The sequence below is a fragment of the Podarcis melisellensis genome (assembly GCF_964234715.1).
Source record: "Podarcis melisellensis genome assembly, chromosome: 13".
NCBI classification, from domain to species: Eukaryota; Metazoa; Chordata; class Lepidosauria; order Squamata; family Lacertidae; genus Podarcis; species Podarcis melisellensis.
In genome coordinates, this window is record NC_138545.1 from 31,859,340 (window position 1) to 31,884,671 (window position 25,332).

The 25,332-nt window shown below is 47.8% G+C and overlaps 1 protein-coding gene across 7 annotated transcripts in view; it reads left to right on the top strand.

Moving 5' to 3' along the window:
- Nucleotides 1-25,332, top strand: part of LOC309355092 (signal transducer and activator of transcription 5B) — a 69,433-nt gene that overhangs the window by 36,520 nt on the left and 7,581 nt on the right. For 3 of the 7 annotated variants that reach the window (XM_081885591.1, XM_081885590.1, XM_081885589.1), the window contains 13 exons: nt 3,528-3,623; nt 14,201-14,338; nt 15,998-16,154; nt 16,339-16,428; nt 16,635-16,809; nt 17,595-17,725; nt 17,827-17,978; nt 19,943-20,098; nt 20,831-21,010; nt 22,256-22,343; nt 22,821-23,243; nt 23,739-23,833; nt 23,966-24,096. In XM_081885591.1, the coding sequence (XP_081741717.1) occupies nt 14,211-14,338; nt 15,998-16,154; nt 16,339-16,428; nt 16,635-16,809; nt 17,595-17,725; nt 17,827-17,978; nt 19,943-20,098; nt 20,831-21,010; nt 22,256-22,343; nt 22,821-23,243; nt 23,739-23,833; nt 23,966-24,096 (1,906 nt within the window). In that variant the 5' untranslated portion in view covers nt 3,528-3,623; nt 14,201-14,210. Of the gene's footprint in view, nt 1-3,527; nt 3,624-14,200; nt 14,343-15,997; nt 16,155-16,338; nt 16,429-16,634; nt 16,810-17,594; nt 17,726-17,826; nt 17,979-19,942; nt 20,099-20,830; nt 21,011-22,255; nt 22,344-22,820; nt 23,244-23,738; nt 23,834-23,965; nt 24,097-25,332 lie in introns of those variants that run through there. The other 4 variants (XM_081885594.1, XM_081885593.1, XM_081885592.1 and 1 more) reach the window with 2 other exon arrangements.

Consider the following 25,332-nt stretch of genomic DNA (forward strand, 5'->3'; position numbering starts at 1 on the left):
TATTATCTAAGCAGGGGTAGCAAACATGAGTGTCCTCGATTGTGGTTGTCCACGCTGACCAGGGGAGATGGGAATCCAATAACCACATTGGCTACATCAATAGTAATTGGCTTTTAAAGAAATGATGCTGAAAGGAGACCTATCCAGCCCTTCTGAAAATTCTCTTAATGGCTGTTCTGTGGGGAAATGAGACACAGGGGAATGCCAAAAATCATGCGGAATTATCACCCATAAGAGAGAGCTCCACTCAGGTTATTCATTTATCTGTAACACACACAAAACCCTCTTGCCACAACCCACCCAATTCTGGTGAGTTCCCCCCAACCGTCAGAAGTCTTTTACCGGATTCAGAAAGCTGCCAGGGGACACAGGAGATAGGAAAGTAATCTGCCTACCACCTGCACATCTCTGGATCCAAGCCCAGGTCTATTTCTCTTGAACCGAAGGGGCATCCCTGCTCACCAGGATGGCTATGTGAAGTACAAAATCTGCATTTTCTTGCATTTGTTTTGGGGGCGGGTTTCCCTTGGTTGCACAGTACCCAGGGTAACTCTTGTTTATCCCTATGTTTTGAAGTTGCTCTGTATTTGAACTGAATCCAGTCTTTTGTTACAACGAATCCAGAAGTTCCTAGTATGGTGCATTTGTCTCCCAGGCAGTACAAGCATGTGGGTGAATGTTTCTGTTAAACGTTGAGTGGGAGGAAGCTGGTTTACTAGAGGCAGCTGATTTTCTGGAAGGAAATTGCGTCTTCCTGTCAGGGGGCAGCTGGAGAAGCAGCAGCAGCAAGAACTGGGGCCCAGGTTGCTTCTATGAGGCTCGTTTCTCACAGCCATCTGGCATAGGCTTGCAAACTTAAGACCCACTAATGTAACCCGCTATCCTGCCTGCTGCTCAACAAATCTTCGGTTTTTCCAGTCCTAGACAGCCATAGAACCAGGAGAGGGTAGCATGGGGGGCAGTTTGAACCAGGGAGGCTTCACATTTCACCTGTACCCAATTTCATAGAGACAGGGCTTCCAATCTACTGGGGTTTCTTCTGTGCCTTAAAAGGGTAGATCTTCGCTAGCTTAGTGCAATGTCTTTGCATTGTTTATACCTCCCACTCCCAAGTCACCACACAGCACACATTGTCTGCCTGTGTGCAACTTAAGGCTGGCTCACCTTGTTATCTTTTGTCACCCCCATCTCCATGCAGGAGGGCTGTTCTGCTACTTTGCATAGAAAAAACATGTCTGTGGTTCTGGCATTGCTGTGGCTTTATTTAAAAAAGTGATTAGAAATATACTTGTTCATGTGCGGGTTGGTTCTGAATTAACTGGATTCAGGCAAAAATTGTGGCAAACCACTGGGGCACAGAGGGCTAGCTTATATGACAACAATTGTAGATGAACTAATGGCATATAATGTATACCTTATTAGCTGTTAGAGCTGGGACAGTTCTCCCTGTGTAAAAGTGCCTGTGGAACAGGATGGCTTTTAATCATGTACTAGTCTTGTGGGGTTTCTAAGCCCTGACACATTTTCAATATAGATCACGCTTCCCGATACATGGACCGATTGCTGAGTTCTCTACGGGGTAATGAGGACTTTCCTTTGGCGTAGGTTGTTGTTTTTGGTAATGCTCCAATATGAAAAGCTTCGTTTCGTTTTCCTGTTTTTTGCAGTTTGGAGTCACTTTGTGGCTCGTGACTCAAGGCTCGCTACTTTTGCTTTCAGTGGCTGCTGTGAATTGGCATAACTGATCAACTTGGTGTGTGTGGTTTTCCCCCAGCACAACGTTCCCAGAGAGTTTCCAGCCCAGACTCACATTTGCTTCCACAGCATATTAGGCATGGGTTTCCCCTATGACAGTAGCAGTATGAGAGGGCTAACAATTACGTTGTACATGTGAAAGGTGGAGAAACCTGTGGCTGAGGAGACTGGGAAGGAAGGTTATCACAATGGTCTGTCCCCATGGTATTCAGCAGGGGTCAGGAAACTTTTTCAGCAGGGGTCAGGAAACTTTTTCAGCAGGGGGCCAGAACAGTGGACCGGCCCCCTGCTGAAAAAGTTTGCTGACCCCTGCTGAATACCATTGGGGGGCTGGACTATATTTTTTGGGGGAAACCCAAAAACGATGCAAGAGCACCATGAGCCCCAGTAGCTGCTTACCTGTGTCTTGTGAGCGACGTGGGCAGCGGGATGGTGAGTGGCGCGCGAAAGGGCTCCGGAAAGGGGCTGCTTAAAATGGCGGCCACTCAAGCGCTGCTACTGCTGGCACCAACAGAGCCCAGCCCCCTTCCTCCTCTAAGCAGGGTGGGAGAAGCCAGGGGGAGGGAGGGAGGAGGCGCTGCTGCCGTGTGAGGGAGAGGGAGGCTTGACTGAGAGGGAAAGAATGTGCGCGCTGGTGAACCACGCAACGATTCCTGGACCGTCCATGGGCCGGATCCAGAAGGCACTTGGGCCTAATCTGGCCCACGGGCCTTAGTTTGCCTACCCATGGTGTTCAGTCACTGGTACTCCAGGGGCAAGATGCAGTTGCTCAGCAAGGTAAAGAGCCTGCTTGCTACCCTTTTTCGGTGTCCCCAGTTGTCAAGCTGCGTGTGGTGACTGACAAGGAGGGGCGGGAAGACTGTATATCTAACAAGCATTGGAAGAGCTGAGCCAGAACCGAAACAATTACCACCATTATCTAATGTATAATTTATATCTGATGGTATCATATAGAAATGGAATTGGATGACAAGACAGCAGTGCAACCATATCTCAACTCTGGGTATATCTGCATGTGCCACATTATTTTATTTTAATTTTTTGCAAACACGCCGTTTAAAGGCACAGCAGTCATGGGAGGGTAGCAGTGGTATAACAATGTGGATTTGGTTGGTCAAGCACAGAAAACCCAAGAGGGTTCTTTCAGTTCTCTTTCACATGTGGCCTTCGTACAATTAATGAGCTGGGTATCACACTTCACACTGAGTGTGTTTTCCTTCACATCATGACGAAAGTACTAAACCAGTCAGAAGCTGAGAAGCACTATAATGGCCCAGAAGTTTTATTTTTCTTCTCCAAGGATCAGGACGTTGGCAAGCTCAGCCTTGATCCTGCAACAACTGAGTGGATTTTACTTCTTTCTTAACCTTGCTTTGGAATCTCTTCTTAATTTGAACATGCTTTTAAAAATTATTAGTTGTTGGGGTTTTTTAACTGATCTCGCCCTGCTTCTGTCAGACCCTACTGCAGCCCCTCTTCCTCCTTGGGAGTAGCTATCTTCCTTCCCCTTTGTCTTGCGGTCATGATGCTCCCTCTAACGCAGAGCTTTCCAAACCATGTGTCGCGACATGTTAGTGTTTCGGCTGTAGTGCGTAGGTGTGTCGTGCAAATGCTCCTGGCATTGGAAAACGGTTAGTTTAAACTCTGGTTTGCTAGTAAAACTGAATTACTGTGTCGCAAAATGATCCATGCAAAAAAAAAAAAAGTGTATCACCAATATGAAAACTTAGGAAAGCTCTGCTCTAATGCTTTTATTCTCTTCATCTTTGCAGGGCGTTGGACTAGATGACCCTCAAGATCCCTTCCAACTCTACAATTCTATGATCTTGTCAATTCCCTGTTCTCCAGCCTTCACATCAAGAGGCAAGGTGGGAACACTACTGTTGCTATTGTAAAGGTAAAGGTACCCCTGCCCGTACGGGCCAGTCGTGTCTGACTCTAGGGTTGCGTGCTCATCTCGCTCTAGAGGCCGTGAGCCGGCGCCATCCGAAGACACTTCCGGGTCACGTGGCCAGCGTGACGAAGCTGCAGCTGGCGAGCCAGCACCAGAGCAGCACACGGAAACGCCGTTTACCTTCCCGCTATAAAGCAGTCCCTATTTATCTACTTGCACTTAGCGGTGCTTTGAACTGCTAGGTGGGCAGGAGCTGGGACCGAACGACGGGAGCTCACCCCACCGCGGGGATTTGAACCACCGACCACACGATCAGCAAGTCCTAGGCACTGAGGTTTTACCCACAGCACCACCCGCGTCCCATCGTTGCTATTGTAGGCCTTGCTTAATAGAGTGCATGGGATTTGCTTCTGTGATGGTGGTTGGTTGGCTTTGTAGAGGCAAGGAGAACGAGGTGATGGTGATGCATGATGCGTGGGGGGGGAAAGGTGACATGCTGACGTTAGCAGCACATGGTCAAAACAGCTGGTGATCTGCAACAGTGACTATCAAAAGTATGAGCTGTATGTCCTTTTCAGTTCCTGTGCCATTGCTGTTGGATTCTGGAGCATTTTTTAATATGGTGAAATTGCATACAGTAAAAGGTCTGTCTTTCCAAGGCAGGCAATAGGTCCTTTACCAGATGTTACCTTATCCCGCCCCCCACCCAATGAAGTTAGAATCTGACATTTTTTTAAAAAGGGGGGGCAGAGCATTCCTACAGAGCTGAAAGGGGAGGAAAAGGTTATGGCATTGGAAGTACCATTTTCTAAGCCTTGCCAGGCTCATAACTTGCTAGGGAAAAACTTGGAATAAGTCGCTTTTTGCATTCCATCAAATGATGCCTGTTCCTGGAGTAGTGTAGTTTCTCTCTCATATTGGGGCATTTCAGAGCAAAGATAAAGCTTGGAGTTTCCATCTCTTCCATCCATACCTACACAGATCTATTATGTGGTCTTCAATCATTGCTTTCAGAGCAGTATATATGTAACATAAAATAGGATAGATAAAATAAAACATGTATCAAGAAATTGCATCAAGCGGTTAGTAAAATTAGAACAAAATGATCTCAGAAATAGCATTCCTGAGCAAATAAAAAGATGTTTAGCTAAGGCTGGAGTGGGGGGGGTGATAATGGCATAAGGCAGACTTCTCTGGGAGTTTTCTGGGGTGCCACAACTGGAAAAGCCTTGTCTCCTGTAATTGCCCACCTCACTTATAGATGGTGAGCATGGAGCAGGGTCTCCAAGGGAAATATAAATGGCCAGGCAGGTCCATGTAGGAACTAGGAACATGGATAAATTTATTTTCCAGGGGGCTGAATGTCATGCACAGCGGAGAGTAAAGTTCAGAGTTCATCTTCTTTTGGGCAGAATGCGTTCACAGCACTGCAGCTAAGCTATGGCATGCAAAGTATGCCTAAAGACGGCAGTGATTCCACTACAGAGAAACACTTGCTTCATTTACCATTCACACCCTCATGATACAGTGGAAGCAGAGGTGTGTCACCCTAGTTGGTCATTTCACATTTGTCAGTCCAGCTTGTTCTATCCCAGGCTGCCCTTTGGCATGAAAGGCACTTGCATTTTTTAAATTTCTGAACTAGCGGTAGTATGTTGTGTGCTTCTGTGGCCAATAATTGCCCAGTTTGTTCTCTCTTGCTCTCGCTGTCTTAGACAAACACACACACTGCACCTCCTTTTCAGTTACCATTGCATCATCTCCTAGGATTCCAGCCACTGAATCTGGCCTGTCAGGCTTTGGATCCAAACGAGACAGAGCAGAGCTTTGCTTTTATTTAAATAGGCCTTTCCGCCCCCCCATCTGTCCTTCCTATGCTTGCGTTTGTTATTCCTGCTATAAAGTGCACACACCAACTTGAATACCCAACAGCCCAAAATAAACTGCCATGCTTGAGTGCTGCCCAGGGCCGAAATAGAAGCTGGCACTAACTTGTAGTGGTTGGGAAGTCTCACTGCCCAAAATAGCACCCATAGATCCAGTGGTAGAGCTGAGTCTATCATCACACTCTTGTTCTTGTGGGTTAGGTGTCTGACTGTAAGTGAGCTCCCAGGATCCGCAGAAGAATGGGGTTGTTGGAGTAGACCAAACAGCCCATTCCCCCAGTGTTATTCTTCTAACAGCAGCCAAGCCATAAGTCCCTGGAAAGTCCGTTAACTTTGCTCTGCCCTTCCTCCCACCCTCCCTACTCTGGCACCTGATATTGATGCACACTGCCTTTGTACATGGGTGTTTCATTTAGCTGTCACAGCTTCATAGCTTATGGATAAACTTGACCTCTGTGAATTTGCACGATCCCATTTCTTAAAATCTCAGGGCATTCAAAGAACACATGGGAGGAAAAGAAGTGTTGTGGGGCCATGCACACCAGCCCTGCTTCCCCTCCACCCCCCCAACTTCCTCATTGGTTTTACCTCCAGCAATCATGCATTGTGTGGGGAAGTCTGAGGAGGCTTTTTTTGCATGTTTGGCTGAACACTCTTCAAATCCTCTCTGTGATTAGGAACCCCGATAGCGCACAGGGGGGAGGATTCTACTAAGTGTGTTCAGCTGAAAACGTGAAGAATCCTCCTTCGGATTATCAGCTTCTGTACAGGCCATATGGGACACGGGTGGCGCTGTGGGTTAAACCACTGAGCCTAGCACTTGCCAATCAGAAGGTTGGCGGTTCGAATCCCGGTGATGGGATGAGCTCCTGTTGCTTGGTCCCAGCTCCTGCCAACCTAGCAGTTTGAGAGCACATCAAAGTGCAAGTAGATAAATAGGTACCACTCCGGCGGGAAGGTAAAAGGCGTTTCCATGCACTGCTCTGGTTTACCAGAAGTGGCTTAGTCCTGCTGGCCACATGACCCGGAAGCTGTACGCTGGCTCCCTTGGCCAATAAAGGGAGATGAGCGCCACAACCCTAGAGTCGGCCACGACTGGACCTAATGGTCAGGGGTCCCTTTACCTTTATACGGACCATAGCTCAGTGGTAGAGCATTATCTTTTCATTTGAAAGGCCTTGGGTTCAATCCCCAGCATCTCCCGGCGGGGCTTAGAAAGTCCCGTGTCTGAAACCCTTGACAGCCCCTGCTGGTCGGTGTAGGCATGACTGAGCCGTTTGGACCAGTGGTCTGACATTGTGTAAGGCAGTGTTCTGTGTTCATTCATTCTTTAGCCAGTGCTCCTATGAAGGGTAGAGGTGGAGCTGGTGGGGGGACAAGGCAGAGCAGCTTGACACAAGTGGCTCCACAGCCTCTCCACACTTTCTTCCTCCACATGTCCTTCAAACGCCCAAATTAGGCTCTTGTGGCAACGAATTCCATTAAAGTTGATTATGAGTTTCATGAAGGAGTACTTCTTTTTCAATCCAATCGATCAATGTCAAGATGACATCCCAAGTGTTAGAGAGAAAGAGATTTTCCTCCATCTGTTCCCCACCCCCAGCGTTTAGAATTTTGTAAACCTCTTATAATGTCATTACTAAACTACACTAGTATTAATCAGCTTTAAACTCGTATGGATTTTTTTATTTATTTGTACTTGTTCATAATATTGCAAGGGCACAAACCCAATTCCCCTTCGTGCCGTATTGCGCATAGGTCTCCCTCTGTCCAGACCTGCTGGCCTCTGCCTATGGGAGCGATGCCAGTGCCACTTTTCTGGCACACAGCTTCAGCTTCCTCCTGTTGAACGTGGCGAGAAGGTATAGAAGGACTGTCATCAGGACTCCCGCAGCAAGCAGAGGGATCCAGGATGGGTTGTTGCAGTGAGGGGCTGAGCTCAATGGTTCTACAGCCATCATGTGATGGCACTGGGCTCAATTCAGGCCCAGTCACTGCACCAGGTCCAGGCAGCTGCAGTGATTTGCCTGACCACTTCCCCACATATCTTCCACCCCAGCTGGTGTGTGTGGAAGGCTGCAAATGCAGAGGTGACTCAGCCACTCTGTTAAGCCATGCTGAGCAGCCTCTGGGGTTTGCATAAGAAGAAGCCCTGCTGAATCCAGCCAGTGGCCCATCTAGCCCTGCATTTTGTTCTTGTAGTGCCTAGCCTGGTGCCACTGGGAAACCTTGCAAACAGACTGGAGCACCAGGTCACTCTCACATCCTAGAGTTTTCTGCAAACTGGTATTCAGAAGCTTTACTGCCTCCAGAACTTGACTTTCTAAGCCACTTCGCGAAGGCTCCTTGCTTTGAAAAGTGAGGTATAAGTACCCTGAATGAGGAAACGCAACGAGAGAACTATAATTGGTCTCCCGCTGTACGGGGTTCTTTTTGCTAAATGCAACCACAGTGGGGGTGGTAATTTGTTTGGGAAAGTTTTTTCCATTCCATAGAATGAACAGTGGGCAAAAATAACAACTTGGCGAGGGTGGTGGTTTAGATCAATAAATGGTGAAAGGAAAGCTTAACGCGTATCCTTGCCCAATCATATTAGCAGGCTCTCCATGCCTGCATTTATTAAAAACCACACAGGTGTTCCCATTAAGAGATTGCTCATGCGTGAATCTCCGAATGAAAAGTGCTGTTTGTCCTTCAGTTGCCTTCCTACCCACCCACCCCAAGCTAAAAAGCCTTGAAACGCTTCATTTGCTGCCCACTAGCTCAGGGGTCCTCAGTCTAGCCAAGGGCCATACTGGGACATCTAAAAATCTGTTACAAGCACCGCAAAGTGCTCATTTCATAGAATAAAAGTTGGTGATGAACAGGATAAACACATACATCCCATATCAATAGAAAACAGACCAAAAAAAGCAGGCAGACAAACAAAGCAAAAAATAAATCCTCAATTAAGAGTAAACTTAAAATTGAGCAGGACTGGGGTCATTGGCAAGCAACATGGGGGTGTCTGATAGTGCTGTAGTGCCCACAAGTCCCACACTGGGGATCCCAGCACTGGGTTCTACATCTCAATGTTCCTTCTTGTTTCCTGAGTGCTGGAGAAAGAAGAATATTCCCATTGTTGGCATTACAGTGACAATGCCACCAGTCAGGCAGACACTTCTGCCACAAGCAAATTCAGTGGGTTCCTCTGGGGCCACACAAAGAAAAAAGTGCTTAGAGAGTGGTGATTCTGGCCCATGAGCCCATTCTAAGAGAAGGTGCCCTTACTGTTCTTTTAGATGTCAATAGAGATTTTTTAAAACACAAATCCAGGTGAATGCAAACCGCCAGCTTCATTTGCCTTAGCTTCAGAGTTCGGCCCTTGAATATGTAAAGTCGTAACCAACAAAGTGCCTATGCATGAGTGTAGTCATACACACATATACCACTTGCCCCATTGAGGAGCCGCAATAACTTTCCACAGATCTCAAATTAGGGAGAAGGAATTTTCACACCAGAGGCCTCATAGCTTCAAAGTAGCCTTGATTCCTGCATTGCAGGGGGTTGAACTAGATGATCCTCAGCATGCCTTCCAACTCTATGACCTCTGACACACTTCGTTTTCAGAATTTGAGCGAGCCATTCACTTTTTGAGGAAGTTATTTCTCCCCCTCTGGTTTCCCTCTGCAGCTCTCTCCAAACTTGCAAGCAGTGGGTGTTTCCACTTCCTTTCCACCAGTTTTCAATGGCGGAAGGATTTTCCCAGCAAAACATGTTAAGAAACACCAGCAATTAATCTTTTCTGGCTGAAAAAAACTAATTCATGGCCCTTGTCAGATATTTCCCGGCCCCCCTCATTGCCAGTGCTCAGTATGGGGCGATGTGAAGTAATACTAAAGGAAGGTGTATCTGGTATGTGCAAAGTGTTTTTAATCACCACAGCCTGCTTCCTCCCCTTAGGCACAACCTAATTCTACATCCTGACCTACCTCGCAAAGTCACCTGCCATATGCTACTGGACAGTACCTCCTAGCTTCAACGATCTACCCACTGAGGGCCAAGCTACACATTACACTGTTCAAAAGTGGGCTTTATGCTGCTGCTTTTACTTGGGAAGAAGTGCATTTGAAGTGTTGGGCCCTGATCAGGAGATGTGCAGGCAGCTGGTTTTCTGCCATAAAGTCATGTCTCCTGGCTGCTATTTGTGCCCAAAGGTGGTGTTTGGAAGTTTGAGCCTCAGGAGACGTAAGTAGAGCTTCTGGCCAGGCTTGTGTCCCAGCACTTTATACTGTGTTGAGGTCCTTTGTCGCACTGATCCCAATAAACCTGGTAGGAGGAGAATAGTTTATAATTCCCATTTTACAGATAAGGAAGGAGGCAGGAAGGTCTTGTTTCCCAAGCCACTTTATAAGATTGCTCATTTTAAGCCTGGAATTTCATTGCTGCAATCCTCTTAATTAAAGCTTGCCCTACTACACCCATACCCTCTCTCATCTCTCCTTAATCCGTCCTTTGGAAAGAAGGGTAGAGGATTAAGATACAACAAACAATGCAGTATTTCCAAAAGAATCCAGGTATGTCAAGTGTTTGCTCTTGAGTTATATGAGGAAGACGTCCTTTGTCTGGCTTTGTTACTATAATTGGAAGTTGCGTGTCAAAACCCCTCCCCCCAGAAAGAAAGACACAGGACACGATGTTTAAGTTTAATGGGCATGAAATGGCCACAACTTTATTGATTAGAGAATTGAAGGTATTGGCTCTAGGCATTGGCTCCTATCCGCTACCCGGCATGATGACCGGGAAGGGTTAACACGAACCGTGGGAGGGCCTGTTGAAGTACGCCAACTAGGATCCCACGGGTGTCACCGCTTGGGGCGTGCCGGGGGCCCTTACCACGCTAGGTTTCGGACAAGACAACGCCCCTCGGAGTCCTCTACCGGACTACCCCATTTCCTGGGGGAAGGTGATGGCGTTCCTTCCCCCCCATCCATTTGCATAACAATAGAGCCCCAGCCAATGCCTAACCGCCAATACAGAGAAAGTTGTGACGTTTGCTATGAGGTAGGCGAAAAAACCAAACGGCCGAAAGATTGCCAACTTGGAAAAATTCCTACCAGGCCCCTTGCGGCGACCAACCGAAGTCCATAGCAAGGTCATGACGCCCTACGGCTGCCTAAGTATCTAAGGGTGGGTGGGATGGGAAAAAACCTCTCAGCTGGTCGGGAGTGAAGAGGGCGGACCCTGGGCATGCCCGGCTTAAAATACGTTAAGCCACGCCTCCCCCCGGCCTGCCGATAGGCGGCCAGGGTCGCGGGCACGCCCAGGGATTCCCCCAATTCTCGCGGGGGCCAAGGACAGCCCCCGCGCCTGGGGGGGAGGGGCTAGACCGCAACCCCCTCTCCTCCCCAGGGTCAGAAATGGCTTTGCGTGTCAAAACCCCTCCCCCCAGAAAGAAAGACACAGGACACGATGTTTAAGTTTAATGGGCATGAAATGGCCACAACTTTATTGATTAGAGAATTGAAGGTATTGGCTCTAGGCATTGGCTCCTATCCGCTACCCGGCATGATGACCGGGAAGGGTTAACACGAACCGTGGGAGGGCCTGTTGAAGTACGCCAACTAGGATCCCACGGGTGTCACCGCTTGGGGTGTGCCGGGGGCCCTTACCACGCTAGGTTTCGGACAAGACAACGCCCCTCGGAGTCCTCTACCGGACTACCCCATTTCCTGGGGGAAGGTGATGGCGTTCCTTCCCCCCCATCCATTTGCATAACAATAGAGCCCCAGCCAATGCCTACCGCCACTCGAGCAAAGCTCGCCGCCAATACCTTCAAACCTGTAACCAACACCTAGCTCCTACTAGGGAAACCCCCGAACCCAGGACCTGATCCCTGCGATGATATCACTCAACCATAAGTCGTTTCCCGCATCGGACAGATGCACGCCATCCCTTCTGTAGAGGGCCTCGTTGCTGAACTGGATGCTCGGGTGTCTGATGACGAACCCGCCCAGAGCTGCCACTCTACGCTCCACCGCTCGCTCTAAAACCTTTCTCGCCTTGTTTACTCCCACTGGGCTCACACAATCTCTCCATGTCCTCCTCTCAAGCAACGAGGACCAAATTATTGTAACTTGTGGGTATGCAATTATCAGCTCGGTCAGATCGTCAAAAATGTGCCACCTCAGATCGATCGCCTTGCGGTATGCCAGATCATTTTCACCCAATTGAATCACTAGGGCATCAGGCGGACCCTCAGCCGCGGCCCTCGCCATCACCACTGGTTTGAATTCACTCCAGCGCATCCCTCTACGCGCTATCCAAACCAATTCCACCCTCGGATGCAAACTCAGGTTGCCGCCCAGTCCGGTTCTCAAGGCATGACACTTGGCCCAGTACATGATGCTGTGGCCCACCAACCAAATGCGCAGTCTCGTGGATTCTGGAAAGCAAATAGACAAGTGGCCAAAGGTCAGGGGTATATCACACAGTCACAAATTGCTTCTCACATAGGCTTTGTATGCGTTCGATTTCCACCTCCCCAACTCCTTTATTCTCTCGGCGGGGAGCCCCATGTGTACTGCGGTAGTAGCTGCGCCAATGCGGAATGAGTGAGCAGCAAATTCAGATGCCGGGAAACCGCATGCAGACAATGCCGACCGCATAACCCTCGTGAACTGGTGTCTAGTAAGGCGGGATCCATCCGCATGTATCAGAAGCGGACCAGGGCCGCTAGGCCTGAGGTAAAGAAAACGCCTCGTGTCCCGGACCGGACAAGGGCCCTTCCCGTGAGCAGCCGGCAGCCGGAGCAGGGCCCCCTTGCCTTGCTGATCTGTCTTTGAGTTCCGAACCCGCACTATGAGATCGTTTTCAGAAAGGGTCAGGTCGCTCATCAAAATTCCCCTCTGAGCGTGGGTGGCATCTCCTTCGCATACTACCTCGCCTACGCGTAGGGCGCCAAAGAAGGCAATAGAGAACGCGGCAGAGAATAAGCGCGCCTCGTGCTTTGACCAGCAAATTTTACGCAGAGCTTTGTGAATCTTAAACAGAATTTCATATGTTACGGGCCGTCTCCTGTCAACGCAAGGGGGGTGCTGCCTACGCCATCCCTCCAGAGTTTTGCGCACAATGAAGGCTGCGCAGGGGTCCCTTTCGAAAAATGTTTTACAGAAGTACGAGATCCCTGCTAAGTGGATATTGAGCGTCCTAGGCGCCCTGCCTAACTCCTTCATGTGTGCCAAATAACGGAGGACTTCTCTGGTAGAGGGAATGGTGTGGTAACCCGAGCCAGGGATGCTTGCGCGAAATCTCAAAAATTCGGCCCACGCCTTCTTATACGATCTCATTGTGGACGGGGCCACTGCACCAAATACTCCCTTCATTATGTCTCGCTCCCAATCCTCCAAAGATGTTCCGGGAAAGGCATCGATGATTGGTCCGCCTCTGGCGCTAACGAGCGGAAGCGCTCCATCTGAAAACGAGATAGAGCGTCCGCGATATCATTATTAATGCCGGGGACGAATTTGGCCGAAAAGTAGATATTCTGTTCTAAACACAGAAGGACAAAGGCACGCAATAGATTACCCACTCTGGGGGACCGTGCAGACTGTCTAGTGAGGACCGCAACGACTGCTTGGTTGTCGGTGTGGAAACAGACCCTGTGATTGCGAAATTGATCCGCCCACAAGTGTACGGCTACGACAATAGGGAAGAACTCCAAGAAGGTAAGGTCCCGGGTAATGGGCTGGCCTTGCCACTCCGAGGGCCACTTTTTGGCACACCACTGGCCGCGAAAATAAACACCGAAACCTAAAGACCCAGCTGCATCTGATTGAACTTGGAGGTCGGCATTAAGCTGCATGGTATCTTGCCATAAGGAAATACCGTTATATTTCTCTAGGAATTGTAACCAAACCCCCAGGTCTGTTTTTACTTCTTTTGAGAGGCGTACCCTATGTTGAGGAGCTTTGAGCCCTGCCGCCAATCTAGCCAGACGGCCGCAAAACGGCCGACCTGGGGAAACAACCCTGCAAGCGAAATTCAAATGGCCCGGCAGGGATTGGATCTGTCTCAATGTTATTTTCTTTAGAGGCAAGAGTTGTTGTATGACTGTCTTGAGGGCCCCCAATTTTTCCACGGGTAAGCGGGAAGTCTGGGCCACGGTGTCCAGCTCGATACCCAAATAGACTAGGGAGGTGGCTGGTCCCTCTGTCTTGTCGGCGGCTAGGGGTACCCCTAGTTCGCCAGCTAGGGATGTAAAAGCCTCTAGAAGAGTGGTGCAGCGTGGCTTACTGTCTGCGGCCAAAATAAAATCATCGAGATAGTGCGATACGCCTGAGGACCCTGTTCTGCTGCGTAGGGCTGGTCGGGAGTGAAGAGGGCGGACCCTGGGCATGCCCGGCTTAAAATACGTTAAGCCACGCCTCCCCCCGGCCTGCCGATAGGCGGCCAGGGTCGCGGGCACGCCCAGGGATTCCCCCAATTCTCGCGGGGGCCAAGGACAGCCCCCGCGCCTGGGGGGGAGGGGCTAGACCGCAACCCCCTCTCCTCCCCAGGGTCAGAAATGGCTTTCTCCAGCCACTGGAGATTGGGGTGATTTGAGTATATGCAGCCTTGAGTGTGCATGAGTCAGAAGCTCTATGCATGGTGTCCCCTTCTTTTAACAAGTCTCTCTCCCTGTCAGGTCCTGAGCCATGGCGGTGTGGATTCAAGCGCAGCAACTCCAGGGGGATGCCCTGCGGCAGATGCAGGGCCTGTATGGGCAGCACTTTCCCATCGAGGTCCGCCATTACCTTTCGCAGTGGATTGAGAGCCAGCCATGGTAGGTGAGCGCGAGGCCTGGCTGTCCAGGACCATCTTCAGCCTTGCAGAGGAATGTGGTGGGATGGGATACTGGCAAATCCTCTGGTTCACACCACTAGCAGCATGCCTTGGCTTTTCCAGGCCTGATCCATATGCCTCCCAAGCGTCCCTGATTCGTCCCAACTTATAAAGCACTTACACATTCTTCCTTCAGTTACCAGTTTTTCCTTCTGGATCTGCTTGAAGGAGTATCTCACAGCTGCTGGAGATGGTTGGTCGTACCTACCTAACCAGTAATCGCCACTGTTACCCCTCTTTAAATTTTCCTCAGCTTCCTTTCAGAACATTTCTTTACCCTAGAGCAGGCCTTTTGAGTGCCATAGAGCCAGATCTCTCCAGACATCCTTTTTCTTGTGCATTCATGGTGCTCATGATAGTTTTAGGGCAGTTGTACACAACCCCGCTTTCTATTACTGTTTGTGCCTCCAACAAAAGTTTTGCTGCAGACATCCTGCTTCGTTTTCCAATCAGTGCATGACCTGTGACCTCTTACTGAAGTCCTGTTATTGTTTAGACCAAAGGTGTTCCAGTTTATTTTATTGTCCTGCTTTTGCAGTTTTGTGGCAGAAAGGTGGCCCTCTAGACAGCAATGACGTGGTAACAGTGGAGAAGCATTAGGGAACAACTAATAAAGCAGAATTATGCGTGGACGGTCCAGTATAAATTCTCCACTGGTGCAGTATTGCATCCATGACACATTACAGGACACAGACAGACCGACACACACACCATGAATTTGGAGGGGCCCTAACTGATAACTGCTACTTCCACCTTGCAATCACAGCTTTCCATAACATACAGTTTCGTTTCACTGCTTCTGAGTTTTTGTTTCTTCATCCACTTAGCATGTGAACAGACATAGCATTATTTCAGTGGGTGAGACTGCTCCAGAAAGGCACTTGCCACCTCTGTTCCAACAATTTTCTCTCTATGGATGGAGCTGATTGGCTAGTGCGTGTCACATCACCAACCCACTTTTTCCCCACCGCAGAGCAGTTCTGCAACTATTTTAAAATAGATTGTGCCCTTTTGTTTTAAGTGATGGATATTTCAGATAAACAGATGTACGTGCAGCATTTAAAAATAATAGGTTTAAAAAAAACCCAGACAGTCTGGTGGAAGTATTCAAGGAAGGATAAGACTGATGGCTAAACCAGCATTCAGTTTGATTACATATATATACATGTGCCATGTACGTTTCAAAGGTGGGAGGATGCTGAGAATGCCTTGCAGGAGGGAAAAAAACCTTACTGTTCCTTTTTAGTGTTGTATTTTTATATACATTGAATTGGCCTTTTTGTCAGAGTGATAAGTGAAAAATTTTTTAAACGCTTTCAAATCCCTTCCTTTGAATGACACATGAATTTAAATTTAGTTCAGTGATTGTAAGAAATCAAGGGGGGTTGTAGTTCTTTAAAATAAATTAACACAATGTACAAAGTCATGGGTTTGTTGCATGACAGAGGATTTCTGTCCTCGTTTGAAAGTCTGGAGGTGGTGCAGTTTTCTCCCTCTTACCTTCTAATGTTTTGGATAAGGCAGATAATGGTTGGCAGGTGTGCAGGAGCTGCTCTCTGGGATTGACAAATGTACACCTGGTCTGTACCCCAACTGGTAGGGACTCCATCGACCCGGAAAACCCCCAGGAGGGTGCCAAGGCCACGCAGTTGTTGGAGGGACTGATCCAGGAGCTGCAGAAGAAAGCGGACCACCAAGTGGGCGAGGACGGCTTCCTTCTGAAGATCAAACTGGGCCACTATGCCACCCAGCTGCAGGTGGGTTCCAGTGGCTTGTCTGTCGGTGATGGGAAGGGAGGGCAATATGGAGGGCAACAGAGAGAAGTTGCACTCAGGATTCCTCATGGGTGAATGGGCTGTGGAGCTACTAGCTGATCCTCCCGACTAGTTCTACCCCCAACACTTCAGCCTGTTTGTGTTCTCTCTCTTTCTCTTTTTACAGAATACGTACGAACGCTGCCCTATGGAACTGGTGCGCAACATCAGACACATCCTTTACCATGAGCAGCGCCTGGTGCGAGAGGCTACAGATGTAAGTAGGATGAAGAGCTGCAACCAATGCTGTTCTACTCAGGGCAGATGAATAACTTAAGTTCATTGTTTTCAAAGGGTGTGCTCTGAGTAGAGCTAAGTTGTGTGTTGCAACTCATAGTCTTGGGAAGGGTGCCTGTTCCCCATGCCCTGGTCTAACAGTTCTGCTCTGCCTGCAGCAATAACCTTCTCTCCTTTCACCTGTAGAGTCCCTCGCCAGCTAGCAATCTGGCCGATGCCCTGTCTCAGAAGCACCTGCAGATCAACCAGACTTTTGAGGAGCTGCGCCTTGTTACTCAGGACACTGAGAACCAGCTGAAGAGGCTTCAGCAGACGCAGGAGTACTTCATCATCCAGTACCAAGAAAGCCATCGCGTACAAGGTGTGTGTATGTGGAAGAGGAGGCAAGTAGCAGGTCACTCTGCAAGCTGAAGGAAGGAGTGTAACATACTCTACATGCAGAATGCCCCAGCTTCAATCCCTGGCATCTCAAGATATTGTTCTGAAACACAGGAGAACCACCAGTGGTATAAAGGTTGCCATTCCTGAGCTTAGACAGACCAACAGTCTGACTTGGGATCTTCTTCTTCTTTGACAATCACTCGTAGCTTAGTAAGATTGTCTTCCATGAACACGGTTTTAACAGTGAGTCTGTTAGGGACTGTGGAGGCCAATACTGGATCCACACGTCCTTCCACAGTGGGGACATAGGTTTCCGGGTGGGAGTTGATCATGGTGAGGGTTTGCCAATCGTGCCTTCCTCTAAGCGCATTTCTCCCTTTCATCCTGAGTTCGAGCATCTTCCAAACCCATGATACCTTTGGTAAAGGCTGTTCTCCAATTGGAGCGCTCGTAGGCCACTGTTTCACTGTTGTCTGTGTTTATTCTACATTTTTTAAGATTTGCCTTGAGAGAGTTTTTGAACCTCTTTTTGTTGTCCGCCATCATTACGCTTTCCATTTTTAAGTTTGGAATAGAGTTGTTGCTTTGGAAGACAATAATTAGGCACCTGCACAAAATGACCCATGTCCCTAGGCTTATCTGTTGAAGCACAGAGCGATAAGCAGCTGAGGAGACAGGGCTGGATTTGAGGCACCCCTGTCTTGCAGGCGGGGATTATGGGGAGACCCAGGAGGGAGCCTAATACTCTCTCCTTTCTCTTCCCAGCCCAGTTTGCTCAGCTAGCCCAGCTAAACCCCCAGGAGCGCATGGCCCGTGAGTCTACTTTGCAGCAGAGGAAGGTATCGCTGGAAGCTTGGCTGACCCGCGAGGCACAGACACTGCAGCAGTATCGTGTGGTGAGCTCTACCATCTCCAGCCCTGGCCAAATTTCCTTCCGTATACACCGGCGTTGCGCTAGGCAACTCCTCTATGCATATCTCCTCTTCTTCCTTCACAGGAGCTGGCTGAAAAGCACCAGCAGACGCTTTCACTGCTCCGCAAGCAACAAACCATTATCCTGGACGACGAGCTGATTCAGTGGAAGAGGCGGCAACAGTTAGCGGGGAATGGCGGGCCCCCTGAGGGCCCTTTGGATGGTTTGCAGGCTTGGTAGGTGATGGGTGAGGAGGGAACCAGGGTGGTGGTGAGAGGGGGAACGGGGCTTCCCAACTAGTTCCGCACTTAATGAATGGTGATGGGGGGAGGCTTAATGTAAGATGCACGCTTTTTAAGTGTTGGGGGTCCAGTCTTAGGAATGCGAGGTAAAAACTGAGAAGAGAACTTCCTTGTGCTGTGTGCAGAGGGCACTGAGTTACAGTAGAGAAGGCTGTGAGAAGTCTGCATCAGAATAAATCAAAACTCAGTCCCAAGGTAATACAAATCATTTAACATTGAAACCTGAAATATGCAATTTTTAAGTAAGACAAGGCAAAGTGCTATGCTGCCCCCTGACCTTTGCCACCTCTCTGGCATCTTGAGAGTTACCTGACACATGTTTCGAGAAAATCTTTAAAGCCACAAGGGCTGGAAACATACTTTTAAAAAAAGAAAAGAAAGGAAAGCTTTCACTGCTCCGCAAGCAGTGAAATTTATATGCTGTAGCTTTTCTGTGCTTCTGCAGAATTGCTGTGTGTACACAGCCCTGATCAGAGCCTGAATATGTGCAGCTCTGAGATAAGGGTGGGAGGCTTACAGGTTACATCAGATGGAGTGATTTCAGGCAGAGCAGAACTACTGCATGTGCTATTTAGCAAACCAAGAACTGGATCTAGGGTGAAGGGCATGGCCGATTCTGGAAATGTACGTAGGCAGGCATTGGACTAACTCTCTTTTCCCTTGTGAGGCTTTCCCCTCAGTAAGTTGCCCCCTCCTAATGCCACAGTGGAGGAATTTCAAGGAACGAGGTGGAATATGTAATCCCTTCCCAAGTGGCTCTCTACATACATCAAGCAGATTGCAGCATTAATCATTTAAAAACAAAAAACAACAACAACAGTGTTGCAGCACTGGCAGCAGCAACAAAATGCTGCCAGCTGCGCCGCTCTAGATGCCGAATCCGTAATAACTCTGACCAGGGACTGAACTTTCACATCCTGATAGTGACAAGAGCTACTACTTACATTGCAAACAAAGCACTTTTTTTCAGCTGAACTTGGGAGCTGCTAAATGCAGCCCCTTACTCCCCAAATATTTCTTGGAGAGTTCTGCAAGATTACAACTTCTTCCCCGCTTTGTGTTCAGCATATGTATGAGACAGCAGGTTGAGATCATCTGGAGACATGTTGGTGCTGTTCATATGCTAATGATGTTCATCTTTGTCCTGTTGCATCCTGCACTCTCAGTTTCAGCTTAAATGTATTGTTGATACAGCAGTTAGCCTTTACAAGGCCACACAACGACAAAAATCGGAGTCATGTCATATCAAATAAACGCCAGAATTAAAATTGCATACAGTTAATAAAACAATTTGGCATCACAAGTTTATATGGCTATCATTTGAAATCCAATACATCATTAGTGCAAAGCTTGCTCAATATGCTACCATAGTTGAAAGCTGGATATGAGTGAACTGGCTGAAACCTAAATCCAGACAAGATTAAATCATTATAGGTGAGGCTGTGACTTTTAACTGGGGAATTTGTTCCCTTCCCAGTGTCATTGGACTGCAACTCCTATCAGCCCCAGACAGCATAGCCGGTGGTCAAGGATGATGGGAGTTGTAGCTGAGCCACAGATAGATTACACACACACACACACACAATCTCAAGTTACTGTAGCACTATGAGTGTTGTTCAACCAAGTCCTACTCTGAGTAGACTTGTGGAAATTAATAAACCTCAGTGAGTCATGTCCATTAACTTCAATGGCTCTACTCTACATAGGGTGGAATACACAATACTCACTTTCAAACTTTTGGGAGCCTGCATGTGCTGAAGTGTCCTAAGCAAAGGCATAGGTAGGATGTATTGGCAGTGATCTAGACATCATCTGAAAGTGCTATCTGGATTGAGCCTGTCTCACTTCTGGCGTCCTGCCCACCCCCATGCTCCTAAACCAGCTTCTTCTTTCTGTAGGTGTGAGAAGCTAGCTGAGATCATCTGCCAGAACCGCCAGCAAGTGCGCCGTGTTGAACATCTGTGTCAGCAGCTGCCCATTCCAGGGCCCAATGAAGAGATGTTGGCTGACATCAACACCACCGTCACAGACATAATTTCTGCCCTGGTGACTAGGTAATTTGAGCGGTGGTGGGGACATTCTTGCTGAAAGAAGGGAAAATCTTGTGTGGGAGAGTCATCGAGGTGTGGATGGACTTTTGTTTGTTCAGAGATGTGGGGTCATTCCATCTAATAATACACAGCAAGATGTATTAATTGAAATTTATTAAAAATAGAATGGTACATACACCAAATCATTAGCATTCAGAACCAGTTGCATAAGCAATAATAGTTCATTTTAAACACATTTGTAGCCCACCTTTCCACAATAGAGTGCAAGGTAGCTAATGTAAATATATAAACTGTGATTCAGATAAAAAAAATAAAAGCATGCTATAAACAAATTTTAAAAATTGAAATAGATTGCAGTGACAACTAAAAATGTAAGCAGCAGCATATATGCATGTATGCAGTTTATACACTCACATAAAAAAAATTGCAAGCCAGATAGTTCAAACCAGTGTGAGTTTTCTCTTGTATTTATCATGTGGGTTCCTCATTTTATTTGCAAAAAATGTATGGTGTTCACTGTGGGCTTGAACTGCAAAGACTTTCCTGTATCATGCAAATGTGCCCTCACTGCTTTCTCCACATCTGGAATTTCGACTTTTTACAACCATGGTGGAAAGAGCATGGACATAAATGAGTAATAGCAGCTAGTTAGTTATGTAAATTATTTCCTTTGCAACGTCCTGGGGTTTTTTTTTGCAAATAGTTCCTCCTTCTATTTCTCCCTTCCCTCCACAGTACTTTTATTATTGAAAAGCAGCCTCCCCAGGTGCTGAAGACCCAGACCAAGTTTGCAGCCACAGTGAGGCTGCTGGTTGGTGGAAAGTTAAATGTCCACATGAACCCCCCACAGGTGAAGGCCACCATCATCAGCGAACAGCAGGCCAAAGCCCTCCTGAAGAATGAGAGCACCCGCAAGTATGTGTAACCCTCACACACCTCATGTGGCAGGGACTCTATGAGTGATTTCGCAAGGTTAGGACAGACACTTGTGCTCATCCTAAGCCATGGAGCGCTGGCAAAGGATGGGAGCTGTATTTCAGTACATAGTGTAATTTTGTTAAGAAAGTAGAAGAAGTGGAAAATACTAGCAGGGGAGTTAGTAGAGGGAATGTTTTCACTCTTTCCGTACTAGAGCAGGGGGAGGGATCCTTAGGCCATAGCCCATGCCAGACTTGTTCCATATCCTTGAAAGGTGTTTTTTGCCTGGCTGGAATATGTCATTGTACAGTGGTACCTCCGGTTAATAACTTAATTCGTTCTGGAAGTCTGTTCTTAACCTGAAACTGTTCTTAACCTGAGGTACCACTTTAACTAATGGGGCCTCCTGCTGCTGCCGCCGCGCCGCCACCGTCTGATTTCTTTTCTCATCCTGAAACAAAGTTCTTAACCCGAGGTACTATTTCTGGGTTAGCAGAGTCTGTAACCTGAAGCGTCTGTAACCTGAGGTACCACTGTACTCTGATAATGCATTTTGCTTGCCTGGAGGGAGGCTAGAGAGGAGAGTATGTGTAGAAACTAGGCAGAATTTGCATTTTTTGCTCTGCCCATTTTTGCATCTGGTCCTGCCCACCACTCCCATGTGGCCCCCAGAACGTTGCCCAGAAGGAAATATGGTCCCTGGGCTGAAGAAAAAAGGGTGTGCAAGGTGTTCAGGAACTAAGAGATGTAAATCTTGGCCAGTGTGTGAAATTCATCCTAGCCTTCAGTCCATAGAACTTTAGAAGCTTCCTTTCCTGACTGCTCCCTTGCTGCTATTATGGCTCTTGGGCTCTTATGTGTTGTTTTTCTTCCAATCAAGCAGACTTTTCACATCCTCTACCATTGTGTTGCAAAAGGCTTTCTTCTTGGAAGCTGACATGCTGGCAAACTTTTTAGTGGCATGGCACCAGCCTTCCCCCAAGGCTGGCAATGAAAGGTCACAAGGCAAAAAGGGACAATTCCATTTAAGCCCGTTCAGAATCCATGTCTACGTTTGCATGCATTCATTTGTAAATTTTAGCCTAATGTTAAAAAATAAATAAATCAAAAGATTTTTGTTGCAGCAATGAAAAGCTATGTCAGCAGGGTCGTACTGGTGCAGAAATGTAGATGGGAAGATATTAAACTGCCTGTGGTGCACTGGCTTATATTCTGCTAACTACCATTGGTTTGTTTTGGCAGTGAGAGCAGCGGCGATATCTTGAACAACTGCTGTGTGATGGAATATCACCAGGCGACTGGTACTCTGAGCGCTCATTTCCGCAACATGGTAAGACAAAGATGCCTGCACTGATTCTCACCCACCCCGCTTTTATTTTTCCTACCAAGGGTCTGTTGTTAATCCTCCTGATTCTGAGAGAGGAAAAATGAGCCATATATGGAGCCAAAAGCCAGGGCCAAGATGGAGCTTTGAATGGGGGAACTCCCTTGTATCTGTCCTCCCTGTCCCTGCTCTCTGGTTTTCAGGCCTCTTGCCAGTGTTATAAAGTGGCCCCATCCAATTTCCACTTCTAGTGTGACGAGCTTTGGTAAAAATGCCAAAAACTGCATCTGAAACTCTCCAGGTAGACCGAAATACGCTGTGCGTCTTTCTCTCCACAAATATGCCTCAATATATGGCATAGCTTTCTCCTACTGCTGTCTGCAAGCGATGGCTACCACTTCTAGGGCCTTGACAGCCTGTGCTCTGTTTTTCTCCGCCTCCCCCCGCTGCTGTGCTTGCCTCTCCCACGGCACCTCTCCACAGTCCTTGAAGCGGATCAAGCGCTCCGACCGACGCGGCGCCGAGTCAGTGACCGAGGAGAAGTTCACCATCCTCTTTGAATCCCAGTTCAGCGTTGGTGGCAACGAGTTGGTCTTCCAGGTGAAGACACTGTCCCTGCCTGTGGTGGTGATTGTGCACGGCAGCCAGGACAACAACGCCACGGCCACGGTGCTGTGGGACAACGCTTTCGCAGAGCCGGGCCGTGTGCCCTTCGCCGTGCCCGACAAGGTGATGTGGTCGCAGCTGTGCGAGGCCCTCAACATGAAGTTCAAATCGGAGGTCCAGAGCAGCCGAGGTCTCACCAAGGAAAACCTGCTCTTCTTGGCCCAGAAACTGTTCAATAGCAACATGAACCTCTTAGAAGACTACAACAGCATGGCTGTTTCCTGGGCCCAGTTCAACAGGGTAAGGGTGTGTGAGTGTGTGCTCTACAGTCATACCTTGGGAGTCGAACAGAATACGTTCTAGAAGGCTGTTCGACTTCTAAAACGTTCAAAAACCAAATCGCAGCTTCTGTGATGTTTCCTCACTTGCTCTGTGTGTAAACTGGCTTGACTTGGTAACACAGGGCAAGTCATTCTTTCTCTGTCCCTAATCTGTGAAAGGAGCTCATGAGAACCTTTTGGGTGAAAAAATGAGTTGAGATTGCATTGTCTTTTGACAATGAAGTGTTATAGTGACAGCTGATCATCATCAAGGTACATACCAAAGACAAAAGTGTCTCTCAACTGATGGCTAGTTCTCCCCATAACTTGTGATAGTGGCAAGTCTTATAAGGATTTACTTTACTTTATGTAAACCATTAGTTTAGGATCCAAGGACACCTTCCACCTGTTTTACAAGACCCCAGGGTGACTGAGAAACAGGCAGGAATGTTGATCTTTCTTTCTCTTTAACCAGGAGAACCTCCCAGGACGAAATTACACATTCTGGCAGTGGTTTGATGGGGTGATGGAAGTCCTGAAGAAACACTTGAAACCTCACTGGAATGATGGGTGAGATTCCCCCATCCTTTTTGCTGCCTTTACTGGCTTTTACAGGCTGCAGTAGCCACATCTTACCTTTTTGTAGTCTGATGTCTCTCTCTCTCTCTCTCTCTCTCTCTCCCCCCCCCCCCCCCTCTCCAGGGCAATTCTAGGTTTTGTCAACAAGCAGCAAGCCCACAACCTGCTAATCAACAAGCCAGATGGAACTTTCCTTTTGAGGTTTAGTGACTCTGAGATTGGAGGTATCACAATCGCCTGGAGGTTTGACAACAGTGAGTTCGGTTTTTTGGCAGAAGAAATACTGCATTATGTCCTTGCCTGCTCTGAGAGTATTGAATAAAAAAATCGTTGCAAACAACAGTTAACTGTTTACCATTAACAGCACACTATTATTGTCTCTGGGGTTCTAGGTAACATTGGCTAATATAGCTTTAAGTTTATAGCTGTAGTTTATTGCATTCCATTTGTCATGTTGTGCATTAACTTGGCCCTTCTCCGTCACAATTGCTGGCTTATAATTGCATCTAGTTTCACTTCCTGTCCTGTATGTTCCTATTAGTTGGGTTAGATGTGACTATGTTATGTGTGAAATCTTATTTACTTTCTTTGCTATTTATATTTTTATTCTGCTGTTCATCGAATTGAGCCAGGGCAGGCTACATAAAATACCACAATTTAAAACAAGATACAATTCATTATAACCACGTGTTAAAACCACAAAACTAAACAAAATCACAAGCACTGCAAAACAAGAGTGCAGCAATTCAGCAGGACGGGGTGGGGAGGAATCCACTCACTTAAAAGCCTGGGTAAAGTGATGCAGCTTGACCTCAGATCAAAAACTGTACAACAGTAATGCAAGATGCACCAGGGGGGCATTCCATAACTTGGGGGACACCACAGAAAAGGCTCTCTCACATGCCCAAACCACACAAAGTGGTGTTACTGCTTACAGAGTCTCCCTTGTCAATGTTAGCATCTCAACTGATTGATATTGGAGGAGATGGTTCTTCAGGTATTTGTGGCCCAATTCATTTTGGGTTTTGTACTTCAATACCAACACCTTAAATTGGGCTTGGTAGGGAGCTGGTAACCATTGTAGGTTCTTTCAAGACTGGTGTAATATGAGTCCGACTAGAAGCTTAGCTGCGGTGTTATACACCACTTGTAGCTTCTGAACCATCATCAAGGGCTGCATCATCAAGGGACGTAGGTGGCGCTGTGGTGTAAATCACTGAGCCTGGGGCTTGCCAATTGGAAGGGCGGCGGTTCGAATCCCCACGACGGTGTGAGCTCCTGTTGTTCAGTCCCAGCTCCTGCCAACCTAGCAGTTTGAAAGCACATCAAAGTGCAAGTAGATAAATAGGTACCGCCCCAGCGGGAAAGTAAACGGTGTTTCCGTGCGCTGCTCTGGTTTCGCCAGAAGCGGCTTAGTCATGCTGGCCACATGACCCGGAAAAACTGTCTGCGGACAAAGGTTGGCTCCTTCGGCCAGTAAAGCGAGATGA